This window comes from Tachyglossus aculeatus, chromosome 2, assembly GCF_015852505.1.
Source record: "Tachyglossus aculeatus isolate mTacAcu1 chromosome 2, mTacAcu1.pri, whole genome shotgun sequence".
NCBI classification, from domain to species: Eukaryota; Metazoa; Chordata; class Mammalia; order Monotremata; family Tachyglossidae; genus Tachyglossus; species Tachyglossus aculeatus.
The window spans coordinates 4,954,548-4,975,315 of NC_052067.1; the positions used below are offsets into that span (position 1 = coordinate 4,954,548).

General features: G+C 46.4%; 1 protein-coding gene across 1 annotated transcript in view; it reads right to left on the reverse strand.

Moving 5' to 3' along the window:
* Positions 1-3,375: 3,375 nt before the first annotated feature.
* THSD7A (thrombospondin type 1 domain containing 7A) overlaps positions 3,376-20,768 on the reverse strand; it is a 329,576-nt gene continuing 312,183 nt past the window's right edge. The window contains exons 25-28 of the mRNA XM_038770315.1: positions 10,988-11,070; positions 9,634-9,886; positions 5,988-6,075; positions 3,376-5,278 (exon numbers count right to left, since the gene is read on the reverse strand). Of these exons, the coding sequence (XP_038626243.1) occupies positions 5,194-5,278; positions 5,988-6,075; positions 9,634-9,886; positions 10,988-11,070 (509 nt within the window). The 3' untranslated portion in view covers positions 3,376-5,193. The remainder of the gene's footprint in view (positions 5,279-5,987; positions 6,076-9,633; positions 9,887-10,987; positions 11,071-20,768) is intronic.

Genomic DNA, 20,768 nt, shown 5'->3' on the forward strand with positions numbered 1-20,768 from the left:
AAAAAAAACAAAAAAACCACCTTCGCATGCCATCTGCATTAACTGGTTAAAGTTCAGTGACAGAATGCACAAATCCGAAGTAGTTTTATGTAAATGTTTTGTGCCTTAAAAAAGAAACGTACAGAGTTGAAAAGAAAATTAGAATGCATTATGCGATTTACAAATGGACATTAACCAAAAAAAACCTCCCTCCCCGCCCCCCCCAAGCAAAAACCCATCCCTCGGACAGCTGCACCTTTCAACCAAATAAATATTCAAGTAAATGAAAGTAGGCAAAATAAACTCTCACAAGTTTGGGCTATTGTCACATGAAAGAAAGGTAGTAGACGACTCCATTTGACACTGGTTTCTACACAGAGGCTAAAGTTTTTTTTCCAGATTGTGGGGGCTGAGGGGGGGAAGAGGAGATGATCCAAGAAGAGTGGAGGAGGCTTAAGTGATAAGGAAGGAGGAAAGAGAGGGATGGGAGGAAAGGAATTGTACTGATTCGTGCTGTATCCATCAGCAGAGGGTTGGGAAAGAGAGAATCGCACAGCTCAGAGCAGAAACCGTACTCTAGAAACAATAGACCTTTAAAGAAATTACAAAGCACGACGACAAGAAAATCACCACTTGACTACTTTCTCCATGGAAGAGAGATTTCTGATGGCGCATTCTAGAAACACCCTGTACACTATCTGCTCTAAGCTCTAGCAGAGTAAAAGCACTGAAAGTTTTTATGTGGTTTTTATCTCTTTTAAAAGAAACCCTCCCCGGTTTCCCTCCCCCCAACCCCAATAGAGATGCCCTCAGTTCTGCCCTGAGGGGTGGTTCACCGAGAATCTTGGCCCTAATGCGATCGGGAATTTGGGGGACGTTTTTCCGACGAAGCCAGCCGGGACGGGCCTTCTCCGTGCCCCGCTATGGGAGAGTGGAGAAGGCAGAGGTGAACAGACCGCAGTTTGAGGTTTCTTTGGGTCTCTGCTCGAATTCAGACCCCGTGTTCCAGGACAGCTGGGAGTCCTTTTGTAGGGTGGACAGAGCCCCTCTCACCTCGTTGGGTGATTCCTCTTTCCTTTCCCAGAGACGCGGGTCTCTGAGGGAGAGACGTTGAGGCTGAGAGAGACCCGAGTGGAGGTCTATGGCTCCCCCGGATTGACTCCCTCACGGGAGTGCCAGCCGGAAAAAGAACAAGCCAGACTTGACTCCTTTGGAGGGGATTAGAACATGGTCAGCCAGGGATTCGAGAAGAGGCAGATAACGTGAGCAGGGAGACTGGATTAGGAAGGAATGAGGGTGGGAGGTGAAAGCCTTGGGAAAAGGGAATGGAGAGTGAGGGAAAACTCACCAGGCCCTCAGGACTGAAGACTCAAGCAGGTGAAAGCTCAGAACATGCAGTACACAGCACACAGCACATAGAAAGCGCTCAAAAAATACGATTGAATGAATGAATGAACCCATAGGAAAGGTCTTGAACGAGAACGTTTCTCCCGTTGCTTGGGACTGTTGACTCTGGGGGACGGAAGCCAAGCATCTTGCAAATTTTTGTGGTTGCATTTTATTAGCAAAAAGCTTCAGGGGGCATCTTCTACTTTACATTCCTTTCGTGGCTCAGTGGAAAGAGCACGGGCTTGGGAGTCAGAGGTCATGGGTTCAGATCCCGGCTCCGCCGCTTGTCAGCTGTGTGACTGTGGGCAAGTCACTTCACTTCTCTGGGCCTCAGTTACCTCATCTGGAAAATGGGGATTAAGATTGTGAGCCCCACGTGGGACAACCTGATCACCTTGTATCCTCCCCAGCGCTTAGAACAGTGCTTTGCACACAGTAAACGCTTAACAAATACCAAAATTATTATTATAGAGCAATTCTGAAATTTGGTCAGTTGACCGACCTCCATCCTTTGGGGTTGGGGAGTGATTGGGGGCCCCGGTCTCTGCCTGCCTTCCTGACAATCAATTAATCAATGGAATTTATTAAGTGCTTTCTGTGTGCAAAGCACTGTACTAAGCGCTTAGCACTGTACAGCCCTGCCAGCTTTCGAGCGGGGCAGAGCAGACCCCTGATCGCCTGAGCTCTTTGACCTCTCTACCACAACCCCAAGACCCCTCCGAATTTCCCTTCCTCTGCTCACCAACGCTTCCCAATCTTCCAGTCTTTCACGTCCCCCTCCTCCGATGCTGAAAAAAAAAAGTTGTCAGAGTACCAGCCATGAATTAAGGAGCTATGCCACTTTACCAAAGGAATTATCAATGAATGAATCAGTCCACAGTTGTCTTCCCTGCTTGACAGTAAAATTCTTGAGTGCAGTGATCATACCTCCTAATGCTATTACACCCTCCTAAGCATTCAGTACAGTGCTCCGCACACAGGAGATGGCCGATAAATTCAATCGCTTGACCGATTTCTACGGGGAAAATTCTGGTACTTCAGTTTCAGCCCCAAAAGGTTTGATTGGAAACAGTTCAGCAAACCAAAATGACTAATTGCTTCTTTCAAGACATCTTAACTCTTCCTTTCTACAACAATCAAGCCCTTCATCTATCGTCTCCCCGGTTAAGCGGACAAATGCATTTTATCAGTCAGCCAATCAAAGATATTTATTGAGCGCTTTCCTGTGTGCAGAGCAGTGTACTGAGCGCTTAGGAGAATACAATACAACAGCGTGGGTTGACACTGTCCATGATGTTCCATTTGCTTCTTTCAAGATGCAAATACTTGGTTTCCGATTGAACTGAATATGTATGGGGAGTCTAGTGGGAGCAGAATGAGGAGTCTTGCCGCCTCTACCTGGTTTGGGAAATGTAATCCGGTTCCTTAGGAGATAATACCGATGACTGGCAAGCTCATATATCCCCTGGGCTCCATCCCATTGGTAATCTGGGGGCAGACCTTCCCCTGGATGCCAATCGAAGTCTGGAGACCATCCTATCAGGTGCCCAAGAAATCAATCAATCGTATTTATTGAGCGCTTACTGTGTGCAGAGCACTGTACTAAGTGCTTGAGCACTGTATTAAGCGCTTGAGCACAGTACTAAGTGCTTAAGGCCCCTGAATTCCTTCTGTTCTCCAAGAAGCCGTCACCCTGTGCTACACGCCCTGCGAGGCCCTTGCTTCACAGCACTTATGTCCGTATCTGTAACTTATTTATTTCTATTAGTGTCTGTCTCCCTGCCTAGACTATCAGCTCACTGAGAGCAGGGAACGTGCCTGTTTCTCGCGATGGGCAGGGACCATGTCTGCTGATTCTGTTAGACTGTACTCTCCCAAGGTTTTAGTACAGTAAGTGCTCTGCACATAGTAAGCGCTCAATAGGTACTACTGAATGGACACTCAGCCCGTCCTGGGCTACGGCCGGGCAGGACGGAACCGAGAGGTCACGGAGGGACTACGGAGGGACTCAATCGATGGCATTTATTGAGCATTTACTATTTACAGAGCACTGTACTAAGTGTTTAGGAGAGTGCAGTCCAACAGAATTAGCAGACTCGTTGCCTGCCCTTAGCGAGCTTCCAGTCTAAAGAGAGTCTAGATGCCCACTCAGGGCCTTGGGGTTACATCAGGGTGGCACCCGCCTGCCTTCTTCTTCCCTCCTCCCACAGCGGTGGTTAAAATCTGGGAGACCTCTGGATGGGTCTGTCCTCAAACCCAGGCCTCTGGGGGCGGCGGGATCCCCGGGCCAATGCACGGGAAATCGGGATTGCTGATATGGATGGACAACACTCTCTCTGTGGCGGGAATTCTGGGAAGACACGGGTAGGTAGCAGGAGGAGGAGAAGATCTGGCCACACCCTGAGCATCGCACGTCTCCTTGGATCCTTTCTCCGGACTTCACGAGCGGACGATCCCTTTCAGTCCCGTCGTTTCCAGAGGTAAGAGATGAGTTTCATCCGCAGGCCTCTGACGTGAAGAGGTGACCGAGGGAAGGACGGGTCAACCGGCCAGTAATTTCGATTCCTCCGCGCTCCGAAAATGACTAGGCATTATTTTTTTCAGGTACGCACAAATAGTTCACTCAAATGCAGAGGGGCAAAACGCTTTTCCCTTTTTTTTAAACAAAGTTAACAAATGTAAAAAAAATCGAGTCATCAATAGCCTTCAAAGTACAATTAGAAACCAGAGGGTAGGGGGGAGATCTACAGAGGTCACTGATGGGGGCGCGGAGAGAACTAGACACTTTCATGGCTGCCATGGTAGATAGAGATTGTGAGATGGCTGAGGAGACGGGAAACAGACACATCACATCCGGGTCGACTGAAGGCGACCCATCGCGGGCCAAACCGAACTCTCCTCCCTTCAGGATCCAAGGATTTCCATCGCACATACCGCGGGGAACTTTCTCGGCCTTAAGTGTTCTCAACCCACAGGAAAAGAGGCAGTCTCTACGGCTAGGCTATTAAGTGCATATAACATGCTGCACTAATATAGTGCAAAAATTTGCCTTACATGTAACCAGAAAAAGATGCAGGCAACAAGTTAGAGAGTTAGAGAAAGTAGAAATGTCGTATTAACACACGGGGATTAATTATCCGGACAGTAACCACTATAAAATACCGAACCTGAAGACGCTTTCTTCCTAGAAACTGGTCCATTTCCATCAGCTTTGGAGAGAGAGAGACCAGAACTGAGTGTCCACCCTGCGAACCGCACGAGAGCGGCCGCTACGATCCACGACCGAGGTGCCGAGATGGTCCACGGGGATGGGCTCCGCTGAGGTAAGAGTCAACCTCTTATGAAGCTCGAAACTGCTTGGTAATGAGGATATAATCGGACGGGATCATACTTAGGCTTTGGCTGAATATAGACTCTCTTATGCTGCATTATTTGAATGTTGGGTAGCGAGAGCTGGCTATAGGTTCTTCATGCGGACGGGTTACATCGCGGGGAAGATCTGGTCCAAGCGAGCTAACTCTGTGTTTTGACGAGAAGGCTTTGGCGATGCAGGCGGCTTGGTTTGGTGGTGGGTTTGTTTCTGGAAAGACCCCGGCTGGGTCTCAGGATGATCTCTGTGGCCTCTTCGGGGCTGACGGTCTAGAGTTGGCGCCTTGACTCTCCTCAGTGGTGTATTAAGAACTCCGTTCTCCCCAGTCTTCTGTTTCCTCTTGTGAGGTGATTCTTAAAAGAGTCAAAATGCTTCCTTCTGCAGCCCTCCCCTCTCCCCCCCATACCCGCGTGGCCATTTCCAAGCAGGATGCAGAATTCGGTCTTCGTTCCGCTTTACATATCTGCATCTCCATCGTAGGCTAAGGTTAAAGGTTTCAGTCGGTTGTTCTGCCTTCTCTGCGGTTTCTTTGGCTTTTTACTGCAACGAGACATGGGGGAAACATGTATTTGAATGGAAATCAGTGAAAGAGGACGGTTAAAGGCTCAATATTTTAATGAACTATCACACAGAGTCGATCCTTTCAGCTCAGTTTTAAGAGCAGTCTAAAGTTCTCCGTTGTACCCTAAGGAGGGCTAATTCAGCAATGTTCCTTTCCCCGTTCTAACCATGAGTGTGGAGGGCTGACCGCTTACTTACCTGTCCTCTCTCTGCTGTAGATAGAAAAACCCCATCTCCACCTGAGGTCTCAAAACAAGAAAAGCCGTGACCCGGGTGCTCCCCCAAACCAATGCCACGATTCGCTTGTTTGGCACAAAACAATCAGTCTTACAGGGAGTGGAGTGGAAAGGCCATTTCCAAGAAAGCCAGTGACTGAGAAGAAACACAGTCCTTCACCTTCAAGCCCCCAAATTTGCAATCATCTTTCTCTTACCAAAAGCAAGGGGGGGCTTAGAGATAAATGACCACAGCCCCCGAGTTTGCAATCATCGTTGTCCTATCAAAAACAAGGGGGCCTTAGAGATAAATAACCACAGTTTCCTCCATTTCTCCTGGGAGCTAACGTCAGGAGGAGGCTTTCCCCGACATGTTTTGGGCGGCTCCTTCTGCTCTAAACAGAGAGAGAAAGAAAGAGATGAGAGAGAGGGGGGTGCCCATGTTTTAGAAGAAGGAGAACTGGAGAACTCACCAGGCTAGATAAATCATAGAGACAATGAAGATGAGTAATACAAGCAAGCCAGCGGCTACACCGTAAACCCACGTCTTCAGCCTTCCATCTAGGAGAAAGGGATGTTAGTCGTTAGTATCGGTTAGTCGGGGCTGCAGACGGTGAGAGGGGCGTCGCAGAAATTGCAAGTGGCCGCCTGATTTGGGGATGAGATGTCCGTCGAAGACGCCACTAAGGACGATCGCACGAATGCTAGCAGGGGTTAGAGGTTCGGTCACCCCCCAAGACAAATGGAGCTTCCTTGGAGTTTCCTCAGCCTGAGGCTTCTCCAAGTTATTAATAATCCTGATGGTACTTACTAAGTGCTTACTATGGGTCAAGCACTCTTCTGAGCACTGGGGTAGATACAAGGTAATCAGGTTGTCCCACGTGGGACTCACAGTCTTAATCCCCATTTTCCAGATGAGGCAACTGAGGCACAGAGAAGTAAAGTGACTTGCCCAAAGTCACGCAGCAGACAAAAATCTCCTCAAAAATCTCCAGTGGCTACCAGTCGACCTACGCATCAAGCAAAAACTCCTCATTCTGGCTTCAAGGCTCTCTATCACCTCGCCCCCTTCTACCTCACCTCCCTTCTGTCCTCCAGCCGAGCCCACACCCTCCACTCCTCTGCCACCGCTAACCTCCTCACTGGGCCTCTTTCTCGCCTGTCCCGCCATCGACCCCCAGCCCGCGTCCTTCCCCTGGCCTGAAATGCCCTCCCTCTGCACATCCGCCAAGCTAGCTCTCTTCCTCCCTTCAAAGCCCTACTGAAAGCTCACCTCCTCCAGGAGGCCTTCCCTCACTGAGCCCCCTCCTTCCTCTCCTCCTCCTCCCCCCTCCATCCCCCCCGCCCTACCTCCTTTCCCTCCCCACATCACCTGTATATATGTTTGTACAAATTTATCACTCTATTTATTTTACCTGTACATATTTACTATTCTATTTATTTCGTTGATGTGCATCGAGCTTTACTTCTATTTATTCTGATAACTTGACACCTGTCCACATGTTTTGTTTTGTTGTCTGTCTCCCCCATCTAGACTGTGAGCCCGCTGTTGGGTAGGGACCGTCTCTATATGTTGCCAACTTGTACTTCCCAAGCACTCAATACAGTGCTCGCACACAGTAAGCACTCAATAAATACTACTGAATGAATGAATGCATGACAAGTGATGGGGCCATGACCTATGACTCTCAAGCCCGGGCTCTTGCCAATAAGCCACTGCTGCTTTTCTATAGTGATGGTATTTGTTAAACGCTTTCTATGTGTCAAGCACTGTTTTAAGCACTGGGGGAGATACGAGCTAATCAGGTTGGACACAGTCCCGCACGGGGCTCACAGTCTTAATCCCCATTTTGCAGATGAGGGAACCGAGGCCCAGAAAAGTGAAGTGACTTGCCCAAGGTCATCAGCAGATCCACTTGGTGGATCTGGGATCAGATCAGAGCTTGACTATCACTAGCAAAACAGAGAAGGGAGCCCATTTTTGGTTAGTTTGGGGAAAGAACAAAGCTAAACAACCAAACAGTGGTAATTATTGAGCACTGACTGAATGGGCAGAGCACTGTACTAAGCACTCGGCAGACTGTTGGAGGTGGGGAGAAAATGAAATTAATACTCCAGGCTGCTAATATTTGGGTCGAATATTAGGGTCAAGGCAGCCAACCCCTTCCTTTTTCTGTAGCCAGTTAGAGGGGGAAAACCCATTAAAGAAGACTATGGAAAGTCCCCAGGCCTTAGGAAACATTAATGATGTGTATATAGCTATAATTCCATTTATTCTGATAGTATTGACTATTGTCTACTTGTTGTCTACTTGTTTTGTTGTCTGTCTCCCCCTTCTAGACTGTGAGCCCGTTGTTGGGTAGGGACCGTCTCTCTCTCCATCCCCCCCATCTTACCTCCTTCCCTTCCCCACAGCACCTGTATATATGTATATATGTTTGTACATATTTATTACTCTATTTATTTATTTATTTTACTTGTACATATCTATTCTATTTATCTTATTTTGTTAGTATGTTTGGTTTTGTTCTCTGTCTCCCCCCTTTTAGACTGTGAGCCCACTGTTGGGTAGGGACTGTCTCTGTGTGTTGCCAACTTGTACTTCCCAAGCGCTTAGTCCAGTGCTCTGCACACAGTAAGCGCTCAATAAATACGATTGATTGATTGATTGATTGATTGTACTTCCCAAGAGCGTAGTACAGTGCTCTGCACACAGTAAACGCTCAATAAATACCACTGAATGAATGAATGAATGAAACCAAATGCCAAGTAGAAAATAATAGCTAAGTTGTCTCCTGTGGCAGAGTGGTGATACTAGGAGAAAAATGAGTGGTCTCTTTGGCAAAGAAAGCCAATTTTCTTTAGCTTTAAGTGTGCCTTCATTCATTCATTCGATTGTATTTATTTAGCACTTACTGTGATGACGATGATGGCATTCATTAAGAGCTTACTATGTGCAAGTGTGCAGAGCATTGTACTAAGCACTTGGAAAGTACAATTCAGCAACAGAGACAATCCCTGTCCACAATGGGCTCAAAGTCTAGCAGTGGGGAGACAGGCATCATTCATTCATTCATTCATTCAATCGTATTTATTGAGCGCTTACTGTGTGCAGAGCACTGCACTAAGCGCTTGGGAAGTACAAGTTGGCAACATATAGAGACGGTCCCTACCCAACAGCGGGCTCACAGTCTAGAAGGGGGAGACAGAGAACAAAACAAAACATATTAACAGAATGAAATAAATAGAAAAATATGTACAAATAAAATAAATTCATTCATTCATTCATTCAATCGCATTTATTGAGCGCTTACTGTGTGCGGAGCACTGTACTAAGCGCTTGGGAAGTACAAGTTGGCAACATATACAGACGGTCCCTACCCAACAGTGGGCTCACAGTCTAGAAGGGGGAGACAGAGAACAAAACAAAACATATTAACAAAATGAAATAAATAGAATAAATATGTACAAATAAAATAAATAAATAGAGTAATAAATACGTACAAACCTATATACATATATACAGGTGCTGTGGGGAGGGGAAAGAGGTAAGGCGGGGGGGGGGGTAGGGGGAGGGGTGTCACATCCAGGCCTCTCCTCCTTCTTTCCAAAAGAAGAAATTTTGGGAAATTTTGTCTTAACATCCACTTTATTCAGGTTTCTATGCCAGGCTGGGGAAGGAGGAGGGAACACTAGAATAAAGAAAATGAAAAGAAAACCATCTCCCAGACAACCGGCAGGACTTTGGACTCCGACGTGTGAGCTCGTCGAGGTCAGGGAATGTTCTCTTATAGCGTTCTATTGTCCTTTCCCAAGTCCTTAGTACAGTGCTTTGCCCGCGGTAAGTGCTCAATAAATACAACTGAATGAATGAATGAATGTCGCTTTAGCCCTGCTGATATTCTGAGGGGTTGGGGGAGGTGAGGGGCTGGTGGTTGTCTCAGCACTCAGCGCTTAGTACAGTACCTGGCACATAGTAAGTGCTTATTATTACCATCCTTACCGTTATTATTATTATGAGGATCCTTGAACCTTGGGCGGTTCAGGCCTGGGCCAAGCTGTAGGATGGAGTGAGGATCCCCCCCGTCTCCCCCAACCTCCCGCCCCGTCTGGCTTCACCTGGACCGAAAGGCTGAAGGAACCAGGAGCGTCCACGCCCGGCCGGGCTGCTGGAGGGCTCGGTGGGATGGACGGCGCGGCTGGTTTTGACATCTCCACCGTGGCCGTCGTCGGCGTCGTCGGCGTTGTGGGCGTTGTGGGTGTTGTCGGAGGCGGTGGGGATGACCAACACGGGGATGAGCCTGCACTCCACCAGGCTCCCGGCGGACGACATGACTTCTGTGTAGCCCTCTTCACAGCTGCACACTCTCGTCTGGGGTTAAACGAGGGGGAAACGGGGGCCGGGGGAAATCACAGGGTCCCGCGCCGCCCCCCAAACAACCGCCTCGTGCCCTGCCCACCTCACACCAGTTAATAATAATAATAACAATGGCATTTGTTAAGCGCTTACTATGTGCGGGCACTGTACTTGGGGGCAAATCGGGTTGGACACAGTCCCGGTCCCACGTGGGGCTTGCAGTCTCAATCCCCATTTTACAGATGAGGTAACTGAGGCCCAGAGAAATGAAGTGCCTTGCCCAAGGTCACGCAGCAGGTGAGTGGCGGAGCCGGGATTAGGACCTTCTGATTAGGACCTTTTAGACTGTGAGCCCACTGTTGGGTAGGGACTGTCTCTATATGTTGCCAATTTGTATTTCCCAAGCGCTTAGTACAGTGCTCTGCACATAGTAAGCGCTCAATAAATACGATTGATGATGATGATGATGATTCTCTGGCCCATGCTCAAGCCACTACGCCATGCTGCTTCTCTTGTGACGCAGCCTTGGCAACTATCTAGCGGTAACTGATAATAATAATAAATAATGATGACATTTGTTAAGCGCTTGCTATGTGCGAAGCACTGTTCTAAGCACTCTATCCTCACCCAAGTGCTCAGCACAGTGCTCTGCACGAGTACGGATGCAGCCGACACTATTAACAATAATAATTGTGGTATTTGTTAAGCGCTTACTATGGTCCAGGGACTGTACTAAGCTCTGGGGAGGCAAACTGGGTTGGAAACACTCTATCGACATAGCAGCTGTCAGACTGCAAACTTGTTGTGTGTGAAGCAGTGTGGCCTAGTGAATAGAGCACGGGTCTGGGAGCCAGAAGGACCCGGGTTCTATTCCCAGCTCTGCCCCTTATCTGCTGTATGACCTTGGACAAGTCACTTCCCTTCCCTGTGCCTCAGATACCCCATCCGTAAAATGGGGACGAAAACTGTGAGCCCCAGGTGGGACAGGGATCGTGTTTAACCTGATTTAGCTTGTATCTACCCCGGTGCTTAGAACAGTGCCTGACACATAGTAAGTGCTTCGGAGATACGAGTAAAAAAGGAAAAGAGAAAGGCGGATACGGAGGGGATCCCCACCTGGCTGCAGAAGGAGTGAGGCTGACTGCAGGATGGGTTGCAGGATCTGTCAGCATCCGGCTGGCGCATCTCTAAGCATCCTCCTGCAGGACACAAAACCACATGTTTTTTTCCCAAAGAACATCTCACCGCCGAGTCAAGAAGGCTCCAGTCATGGCCCAGGACCTCGGCAATTTCCCAGCTCAGGTGAGATATCGGGAAGGTGGGTTTTTTTTGCAAGGTGTCTCACCTCCGAGACACGACTCCAGCTGTGGGCCAGAACTACGGTAACTTTCCGGGTCAGGTGCGATGAGGTGGGTTTTTGGGAAGACACTGTACCTCGTTCTCGCCTGTCCCGCCATCGACCCCCGGCCCACGTCATCCCCCGGGCCTGGAATGCCCCCAATCCCTCTGCCCATCCGCCAAGCTCGCTCTCTTCCTCCCTTCAAGGCCCTACTGAGAGCTCACCTCCTCCAGGAGGCCTTCCCACACTGAGCCCCTTCCTTCCTCTCCCCCTCATCCCCCTCTCCATCTCCCCATCTTACCTCCTTCCCTTCCCCACAGCACCTGTATATATGTATATATGTTTGTACATATTTATTACTCTATTTATTTATTTATTTTATTTGTACATATCTATTCTATTTATTTTATTTTGTTAGTATGCTTGGTTTTGTTCTCTGTCTCCCCCTTTTTGACTGTGAGCCCACTGTTGGGTAGGGACTGTCTCTATATGTTGCCAATTTGTACTTCCCAAGCGCTTAGTACAGTGCTCTGCACATAGTAAGTGCTCAATAAATACGATTGATGATGATGATGATTTATTTTACCTGTACATATCTATTCTATTTATTTTATTTTGTTAGTATGTTTGGTTTTGTTCTCTGTCTCCCCCTTTTAGACTGTGAGCCCACTGTTGGGTAGGGACTGTCTCTATATGTTGCCAACTTGTACTTCCCAAGTGCTTAGTACAGTGCTCTGCACACAGTAAGCGCTCAATAAATATGATTGATTGATTGATCTCACCGCCGGGACAAGAGGAGTTGTGGGTTGGAAACCTGGCAATTTCCCAGTGGGATCTTGGGAAGGTGGTTTTTTATTTTTTTTTTCGAAGACACTTCACAGCAGAGACAGGACGGCTCCAGTCACGGACCGGGACCTCGGCAGTTTCCCGGCTCTCGTGGGGTCTCTGACATTCTCAGTACAGCGCTCTGCACACAGTGGGCGCTCGGTAATAATAATAATAATAATGATGGTATTTGTTAAGCGCTTTCTATGTGCAAAGCACTGTTCTAAGCACTGGGGGGGAAACAAGGTGATCAGGTTGTCCCACGTGGGGTTCACAGTCTTCATCGCTTTCTATGTGCAAAGCCCTGTTCTAAGCACTGGGGGGGATACAAGGTGATCAGGTTGTCCCACGTGGGGTTCACAGTCTTCATCCCCATTTTACAGATGAGGTAATTGAGGCACAGAGAAGTTACGTGGCTTGCCCAGGGTCACACAGCTGACAAGTGGCGGAGCTGGGATTCGAACCCGTGACTTCTGACTCCCAAGCCCAGGCTTTTTCCACTGAGCCATGCTGCTTCTCTAAGGCAATTGACCCCTTCCAGCTCCACCCAGAAATGTTAACAGGAAAGCCCTGACACCTGCCAAATGTCAGAATAGATCTTTCCGGCTACAGAGCTCTCACTCCTCAGCCGCCTATTTACTTGGCGGGACAGAATAACAATAATGGCATTTATTAAGCGCTTACTATGTGCAAAGCACTGTTCTAAGCACTGGGCACTGTTCTAAGCGCTGGAAACTTCAACCTTCTTGAAGGACATCCCCCTTGCCCCCCACCAGCACTGACCCTGCCACAAAAGAACCAGCTGTGGTCCTCTGCCCATTTATTACTCTATTTATTTTACTTGTCCATATTTACTATTCTATTTATTTTATTTTGTTAATATGTTTTGTTTTGTTGTCTGTCTCCCCCTTCTAGACTGTGAGCCCGCTGTTGGGTAGGGACCGTCTCTAGATGTTGCCGACTTGGACTTGCCAAGCGCTTAGTACGGTGCTCTGCACACAGTAAGCGCTCAATAAATCCGATTGAAACAGTGGTATTTATTGAGCGCTTACTGTGTGCAGAGCACTGTACTAAGTGGTTGGGAAACTTTGATACAACAGTGTTGGTAAGCATGTTCCCTGCGTCCATGCATTTAGTAGAGTGCTCTGCAGTGCGGCTCAGTGGAAAGAGCCCGGGCTTGGGAGTCAGAGGTCATGGGTTCGAATCCCAGCTCCTCCACTTGTCAGCTGTGTGACCTTGGGCAAGTCACTTCACTTCTCTGAGCCTCAGCTCTCTCATCTGTAAAATGGGGGCTAAGACTGAGAGCCCCACGTGGGACAACCTGATCACCTTGTATCCTCCCCAGCGCTTAGAACAGTGTTTGGCACATAGTAAGTGCTTAACAAATACCACTATTATTATTATTATTATTATTATTATTATTATTATTATTAATCAGTAGCACTGAGAGATGTATCACACCCTAAGACTTTTTGGCTATTCACAGAACCCACGGTGAGTTTCCATCCAGTGTCTAAAGGGGTTTTGGGTAACAAACAGGGTTTGCGATCATGGGAACACATGGAATTTCTCCCAGAACCAAGTGAATCCTGCTTGGACTGTATCTACCCCATCCGACTCTTTTTTTAAGGTGTTTGCTAACCGCTTACTATGTGTTAAGCACTGTTCTAAACGCTGGGTAAGATACAGAGAAGCACCGTGGCTTAATGGAAACGGCCAGGGCTTGGGAGTCTTTTAGACTGTGAGCCCACTGTTGGGTAGGGACTGTCTCTATGTGTTGCCAATTTGTACTTCCCAAGCGCTTAGTACAGTGCTCTGCACATAGTAAGCGCTCAATAAATACGATTGATTGATTGGGAGTCAGAGGTCGTGGGTTCTAATCCTAGCTCTGCCAATAGTTAGCTGTGTGACTTTGGGAAAGTCACTTCACTTCTCTGGGCCTCAGTTACCTCATCTGTAAAATGGGGATTAAAACTGTGAGCCCCACATGGGACAACCTGATTACCTTGTATCTAACCTAGTGGTTTGAACAGTACTTAATAATAGTAATAATAATGATGGCATTTATTAAGTGCTTACTATGTGCCAAGCACTGTTCTAAGCTCTGGGGAGGTTACAAGGTGATCAGGTTGTCCCACATGGGGCTCACAGTCAATACAGTCAACTTGGCACATAGTAAGTGCCTAACAAATACCTTCATTATTATTATTATTATTATTATTATTATTATCATCATTATTATTATTATTATACCAGTTAATCAGGTAGGGCACAGACCCTGCCCCACAGTCTAAGTAGGAGGGAGAATGGGTACTGAATCCCCATTTTGCAGTTGAGGAAACTGAGGAAAAGTTTTAGACTGTGAGCCCACTGTTGGGTAGGGACTGTCTCTATATGTTGCCAATTTGTACTTCCCAAGCGCTTAGTACAGTGCTCTGCATATAGTAAGCGCTCAATAAATATGATTGATGATGATGAGGAAAAGAGAATTATTATTATGGTATTTGTTAAGCGCTTACTATGTGCCAGGCGCTCTACTAAGCACTGTGGTGGATACCAGCAAATCAGGTTGGACACAGTCCTTGTCCCACATGGGGCTCACAGTCTTAATCCCCGTTTTACAGATGACGTAACTGAGGCACAGAGAAGTTGAGTGAAGTGAAGTGCCCAAGGCCACACAGCAGACAAGCAGAGGAGCTGGGAAGCAGTGTGGCTTAATGGAAAGAGCACAGGCTTGGGAGTCAGAAGTTGTGGGTTCTAATTCCGGCTCTGACGCTTGTCTGCCGTGTGACTTTAGGCAACTTCTCTGTGCCTCAGTTGCCTCATTTGGAAAATGGGGATGAAGAGTGTGAGCCCCACGTGGGACAACCTGATTACCTTGTATTTACCCCAGTGCTTAGAACAGTGCTTGGCATATAGTAAGCGCCTAACAAATACCATCATCATTATTATTATTAGAACTCATGACCTCCCAATTCCCAGGCCCGTTCCCTATCCTCTTTGCCGTGTTGCAGCCCACTGTTGGGTAGGGACTGTCTCTATATGTGGCCAACTTGTACTTCCCAAGCGCTTAGTACAGTGCTGTGCACACAGTAAGCGCTCAATAAATACGATTGATTGATTGATTGATTGATTGACTTGCCCCAGGTCTCTCAACAGACAAATGGTGGAGCCGGGATTTGGATCCAAGGCTTCCGGCTTCCAGTTCTGTGCTTTATCCACTAGGCCACGTCGCTTCCCAAGAAACATGCCAGCAGGAGGAAAAGTTGCAATAAGTGTCATTATTTATGCCTTTCATTAACAAAAGAATCCTTTCCCAACGCTCTGAGCAGGGCTGCCCATTAGATTAAAGCTATCGATCAGAAGGTCTCAGACACCGCACATCCTGGCTCCTACTCGGTGCGAAATCCGATCTTCCCCAAGAGACGCAGGGCAAAACACACACACAAAGAAAACTATGCAAACACATGTGCACAGATGATACAGAATCCGGATCCTCGCTTCCAAACATCAATCTAATTTATCATAAATAATTTATCGGTGGCATTTGGCAGCTGCTAACCTGAAAACACAGATGGCTCGACCACAGATTTGCTTTTCAGCGAAAGGACTGTTCTACGGAGAGCTTGGGGGTAATTGGGGGTCGGGGGAGGGAGGCTACACGGCAGCAAATTGGAGGGGAGCGGTCCGCAGACCTAATGCAAGTGGCTCCTAAGGCCCCTTAATCTCCATCTCCTCCTGGGATGGGTGAATTTTTTAAATTAAAGTCAGTCCTGGCTCCCGACCCTCACACAATCAAACAAGGCCTAAAGCAAAATAAACACGGTGTGCTCACGAAGGGCTCCTGGCTACCCCCATCTCCTCTAAGAAAAGACAAAGGAATGAAGGAGGCAAAGGTTATCCCAGTTTCGCCTCTTTCTGCCACACACTTCCTCATCAATCAATTGTATTTATTGAGCGCTTACTGTGTGCAGAGCACTGGACTAAGCTCTTGGGAAGTCCAAGTTGGCCACATATAGAGACAGTCCCTACCCAACAGTGGGCTCACAGTCTAAAAAAGGGAGACAGAGAACAAAACCAAACAAACTAACAAAATAAAATAGAATAGATATGTACAAGTAAAATAAATAAATAAATAAATAGAGTAATAAATATGTACAAACATATCATTGTCATCATCAATCGTATTTATTGAGCGCTTACTGAGCGCTTGGGAAGCCCAAGTTGGCAACATATAGAGACAGTCCCTACCCAACATTGGGCTCACAGTCTAAAAGGGGGAGACAGAGAACAAAACCAAACATACTAACAAAATAAAATAAATAGAATAGATATGTACAAGTAAAATAAATAAATAAATAAATAAATAAATAAATAAATAAATAAATAAATAAATAGAGTAATAAATATGTACAAACATATATACAGGTGCTGTGGGGAAGGGAAGGAGGTAAGAAAGGGAAGGAAGGTAAGAAAGGTAGGTAAGGTAAGGTAAGGTAAGAAAGGTAGGTAAGGTAAGGTAAGGAAGAAAGGGAAGGAAGGTAAGAAAGAAAGGAAGGAAGGGAAGGGGGATGGAGAGGGGGATGAGGGGGAGAGGAAGGAAGGGGCTCAGTGTGGGAAGGCCTCCTGGAGGAGGTGAGCTCTCAGTAGGGCCTTGAAGGGAGGAAGAGAGCTAGCTTGGCGCATGGGCAGAGGGAGAGCCCGAGCAAAGAGGCAGGAGAATCTAGGCCCTTTAACTGTCAGCTCCTTGAGGCCAGGGACCCTATCCCGCATGCTCTTGGACCCCTCCAAGAAAAGCACCGTGTAACCGCCGCCTTTCCTTCCGTTACCTTCGGTCTTCGCTCCCATCATGTTCCTTGCCTACCGGGCTGGGGATAAAAGCCGCTCCTGGACACCTCCATGCCCGCTGAGGAAAGCGCCGTGTAGCCACCGCCTTCCTTCCCGCCCCAGAGGGTAGCTACTCCCAGCATGATTTGGGCCCACTGGGCCCAGGAGAAAAGCTGCTCCCTCACACGTCCACAGCACGAGGCCTCTCCCTCCCCCTGAGACGACTGGGTGTGCCCCAAACTCTGAGCCCCAAGGACTCCTCCAGCCACACAATCCAACGGATTTGGTTTTTATTCAGCCTATTTGTCCCTGTTGTGTTCTAATAATAACAATGATAATAATTATTATAATTATTATAACCTCCCCAGCGCTTAGAACAGTGCTTTGCACCTAGTAAGCCCTTAACAAATGCCATCATCATTATTATTATTATCATTATTATTATTGTAACCTCACCAGTGTTTAGAACAGTGCTTTGCAGATAGTAAGCGCTTAACAAATGCCATCATCATCATCATCATTATTATTATTAGTATTATTGTAACCTCCCCAGTGCTTAGAACAGTGCTTTGCACCTAGTAAGCGCTTAACAAATGCCATCATTATTATTATTATCATTATTATTATTGTAACCTCCCCAGCGCTTAGAACAGTGCTTTGCACATAGTAAGTGCTTAACAAATGCCATCATTATTATTATTATTATCATTATTATTATTGTAACCTCCCCAGCGCTTAGAACAGTGCTTTGCACATAGTAAGCGCTTAACAAATGCCATCATCATCATCATCATCATTATTATTATTATTATTGTAACCTCCCCAGCGCTTAGAATAGTGCTTTGCACCTAGTAAGCGCTTAACAAATGCTATCATTATTATTATTATCATTATTATCATTGTAACCTCCCCAGCACTTAGAACAGTGCTTTGCACATAGTAAGCGCTTAACAAATGCCATCATCATTATCATTATTATCATTATTAATACTGTAACCTTCCCAGCGCTTAGAACAGTTCTTTGCACATAGTAAGCGCTTAACAAATGCCATTATTATTATTATTATTACTGTAACCTCCCCAGCGCTTAGAACAGTGCTTTGCACACAGTAAGTGCTTAACAAATGCCATCATCATCATCATCATTATTATTATTATTATTATTGTAACCTCCCCAGCGCTTAGAACAGTGCTTTGCACATAGTAAGCGCTTAACAAATGCCATCATAATTATTATTATTATTATCATTATTATTATGGTAACCTCCCCAGCGCTTACAACAGTGCTTTCCACATAGTAAACGCTTAACAAATGCCATTATCATTATTATTATCATTATTATTATTGTAACCTCCCCAGCGCTTAGAACAGTGCTTTGCACCTAGTAAGCACTTAACAAATGCCATCATCATTATTATTATCTATCCCAGTGCTTAGAACAGTGCTTTGCACATAGTAAGTGCTTAACAAGTGCCATCATCATCATTATCATCATAATAATGATGGCATTCTATTTGCCAAGCACTGTTCTAAGCCCTGGGATAGATACAAGGTAATCAGGTTGTCCCCCGTGGGGCTCACAGTCTTAATCCCCATTTTACAGATGAGGTCACTGAGGCATAAAGAAGTGAAGCGACTTGCCCGAAGTCACCCAGCTGATAAGTGGCAGAGCCGGGATTAGAACCCACGACCTCTGACTCCCAAGCCCAGGCTCTTTCCACTAAGCCACCCATCGTTCCTGATGCGGTGTCTCCAACCCCTTCTTCCCCCTTATGCTCTTAGATTTGAGCCCTTCTGACTGAGAGACCAGGGCCAATTCCCAACTGTGTCGTCTTTCCCATCATCATCATCACCAATCGTATTTATTGAGCGCTTACTATGTGCAGAGCACTGTACTAAGCGCTTGGGAAGCACAAATTGGCAACATATAGAGACAGTCCCTACCCAACAGTGGGCTCACAGTCTAAAAGGGGGAGACAGAGAACAAAACCAAACATACTAACAAAATAAAATAAATAGAATAGATATGTACAAATAAAATAAATAAATAAATAAATAAATAAATAAATAAATAAATCCCAGTGCTTAGTACAGTGCTCTGCTCACAATAAGCACTTAATAACTACTATGACTACCACCTGACTATTCTTTCGACTTCCTGGCCACCCAACTTCCAGTTGGGAGGGAGGTCTTTGGTTCTTTGCAGGGGTCCGGGCGGCTCTGAAGCTGTGAAGAGCCCAAAGAGACCAATGACCATCCTCTGTCAATCAATCAATCAATCAATCGTATCTATTGAGTGCTTACTGTGTGCAGAGCACTGTACTAAGCACTTACTAAGCTCTGTCACCTCCCTGCGACGTCCCACGGAGCTTCTGCTCTGCTGGGAGAAGCAGCAGCTGGAATATTGGGATCGGGGGAGGCTGTTGGATTCTGAGCCGCGCAGGCCCTGAAATTCTACTTCTCTTACTAAGGACTCTATTGCTTTCTTTGCAATTAATAATAATAATAATGATGGCATTTATTAAGTGCTTACTATGTGCAAAGCACTGTTCTAAGCGCTGGGGGGATACCAAGTGACTGGTATCCCCCCCCCCCATCTTACCTCCTTCCCTTCCCCACAGCACCTGTATATATGTATATATGTTTGTACATATTTATTACTCTATTTATTTATTCATTTTACTTGTACATATCTATTCTATTTATTTTATTTTGTTAGTATGTTTGGTTTTGTTCTCTGTCTCCCCCCTTTTAGACTGTGAGCCCGTTGTTGGGTAGGGACTGTCTCTATATGTTGCCAATTTGTACTTCCCAAGTGCTTAGTACAGTGCTCTGTACATAGTAAGCGCTCAATAAATACGATTGATGATGATGATGATGATGATGATGAAGTGATGAGGTTGTCCCACGTGGGGCTCACGGTCTTCATCCCCATTTTACAAATGAGGGAATTGAGGCCCAGAGAAGTGAAGTGACTTGCCCAAAGTCACCCTGCTGACAAGTGGCGGAACCGGGATTTGAACCCATGACCTCTGACTCCAAAGCCCGGGCTCTTTCCCACTGAGCCACGCTGCTGCATTTCTTGTTGTGCTTGCTCTTGAGTAGCCACATTAGAATTTACCAAGTGCCCTCTTTGTGCAAATGACTGCTCTCAGCACTAGGAAAGCGGGTGAGAATTTGACAACTTATGTCGCCAACTTGGACTTCCCAAGCGCTTAGTACAGTGCTCTGCACACAGTAAGCGCTCAATAAATACAACCAAATGAATGAACGAATGACAAGGTCCCTGGTGGCCCTCGGCGAGGGCTCAACTTAAAATTTAAATTTCCGTTTCAAAAACGGGGGAAAGGGAGCTGGAAAAAATAAAACAGTAGGAACGCAAAATTAACATAATAAACAAGGACAGGAATGAATGCAGGAAATCATCCTTCCTTATACATCTGATTACAATTTGCTCTCCCTCCCTTTATTCTTAGATTGTGATCCTCTTGGAGGGCCAGGGACCATGTCTAATTTTCAAACTTGTATATTTTCACCCAGGGTTTAAACAAGCATTAGACACTCAGTAGGTACTTCATAAAAATAATAATATCAGTAATAATTATGGTATTTGTTAAGTGCTTACTATGTGCCTGGTTTAAACAAGGATTATACACTCAGTAGGTACTTCATAAAAATGATAATATCAATAATAATTATGGTATTTGTTAAGCGCTTACTATGTGCCTGGCTCTGTATTAGGCACTGGGAAGGTACAAGCAAATCAGGTTGGAAACAGTCCCTGTCTCTTGTGGGGCTCACAGTCTCAATCCCCATTTTACAGATGAGAGAACCGAAGCACAGAGAAGTGAAGTGGCTTTCCCAAGGTCACACAACAGAGGTCGTGGGTTCTAATCCCAGCTCCG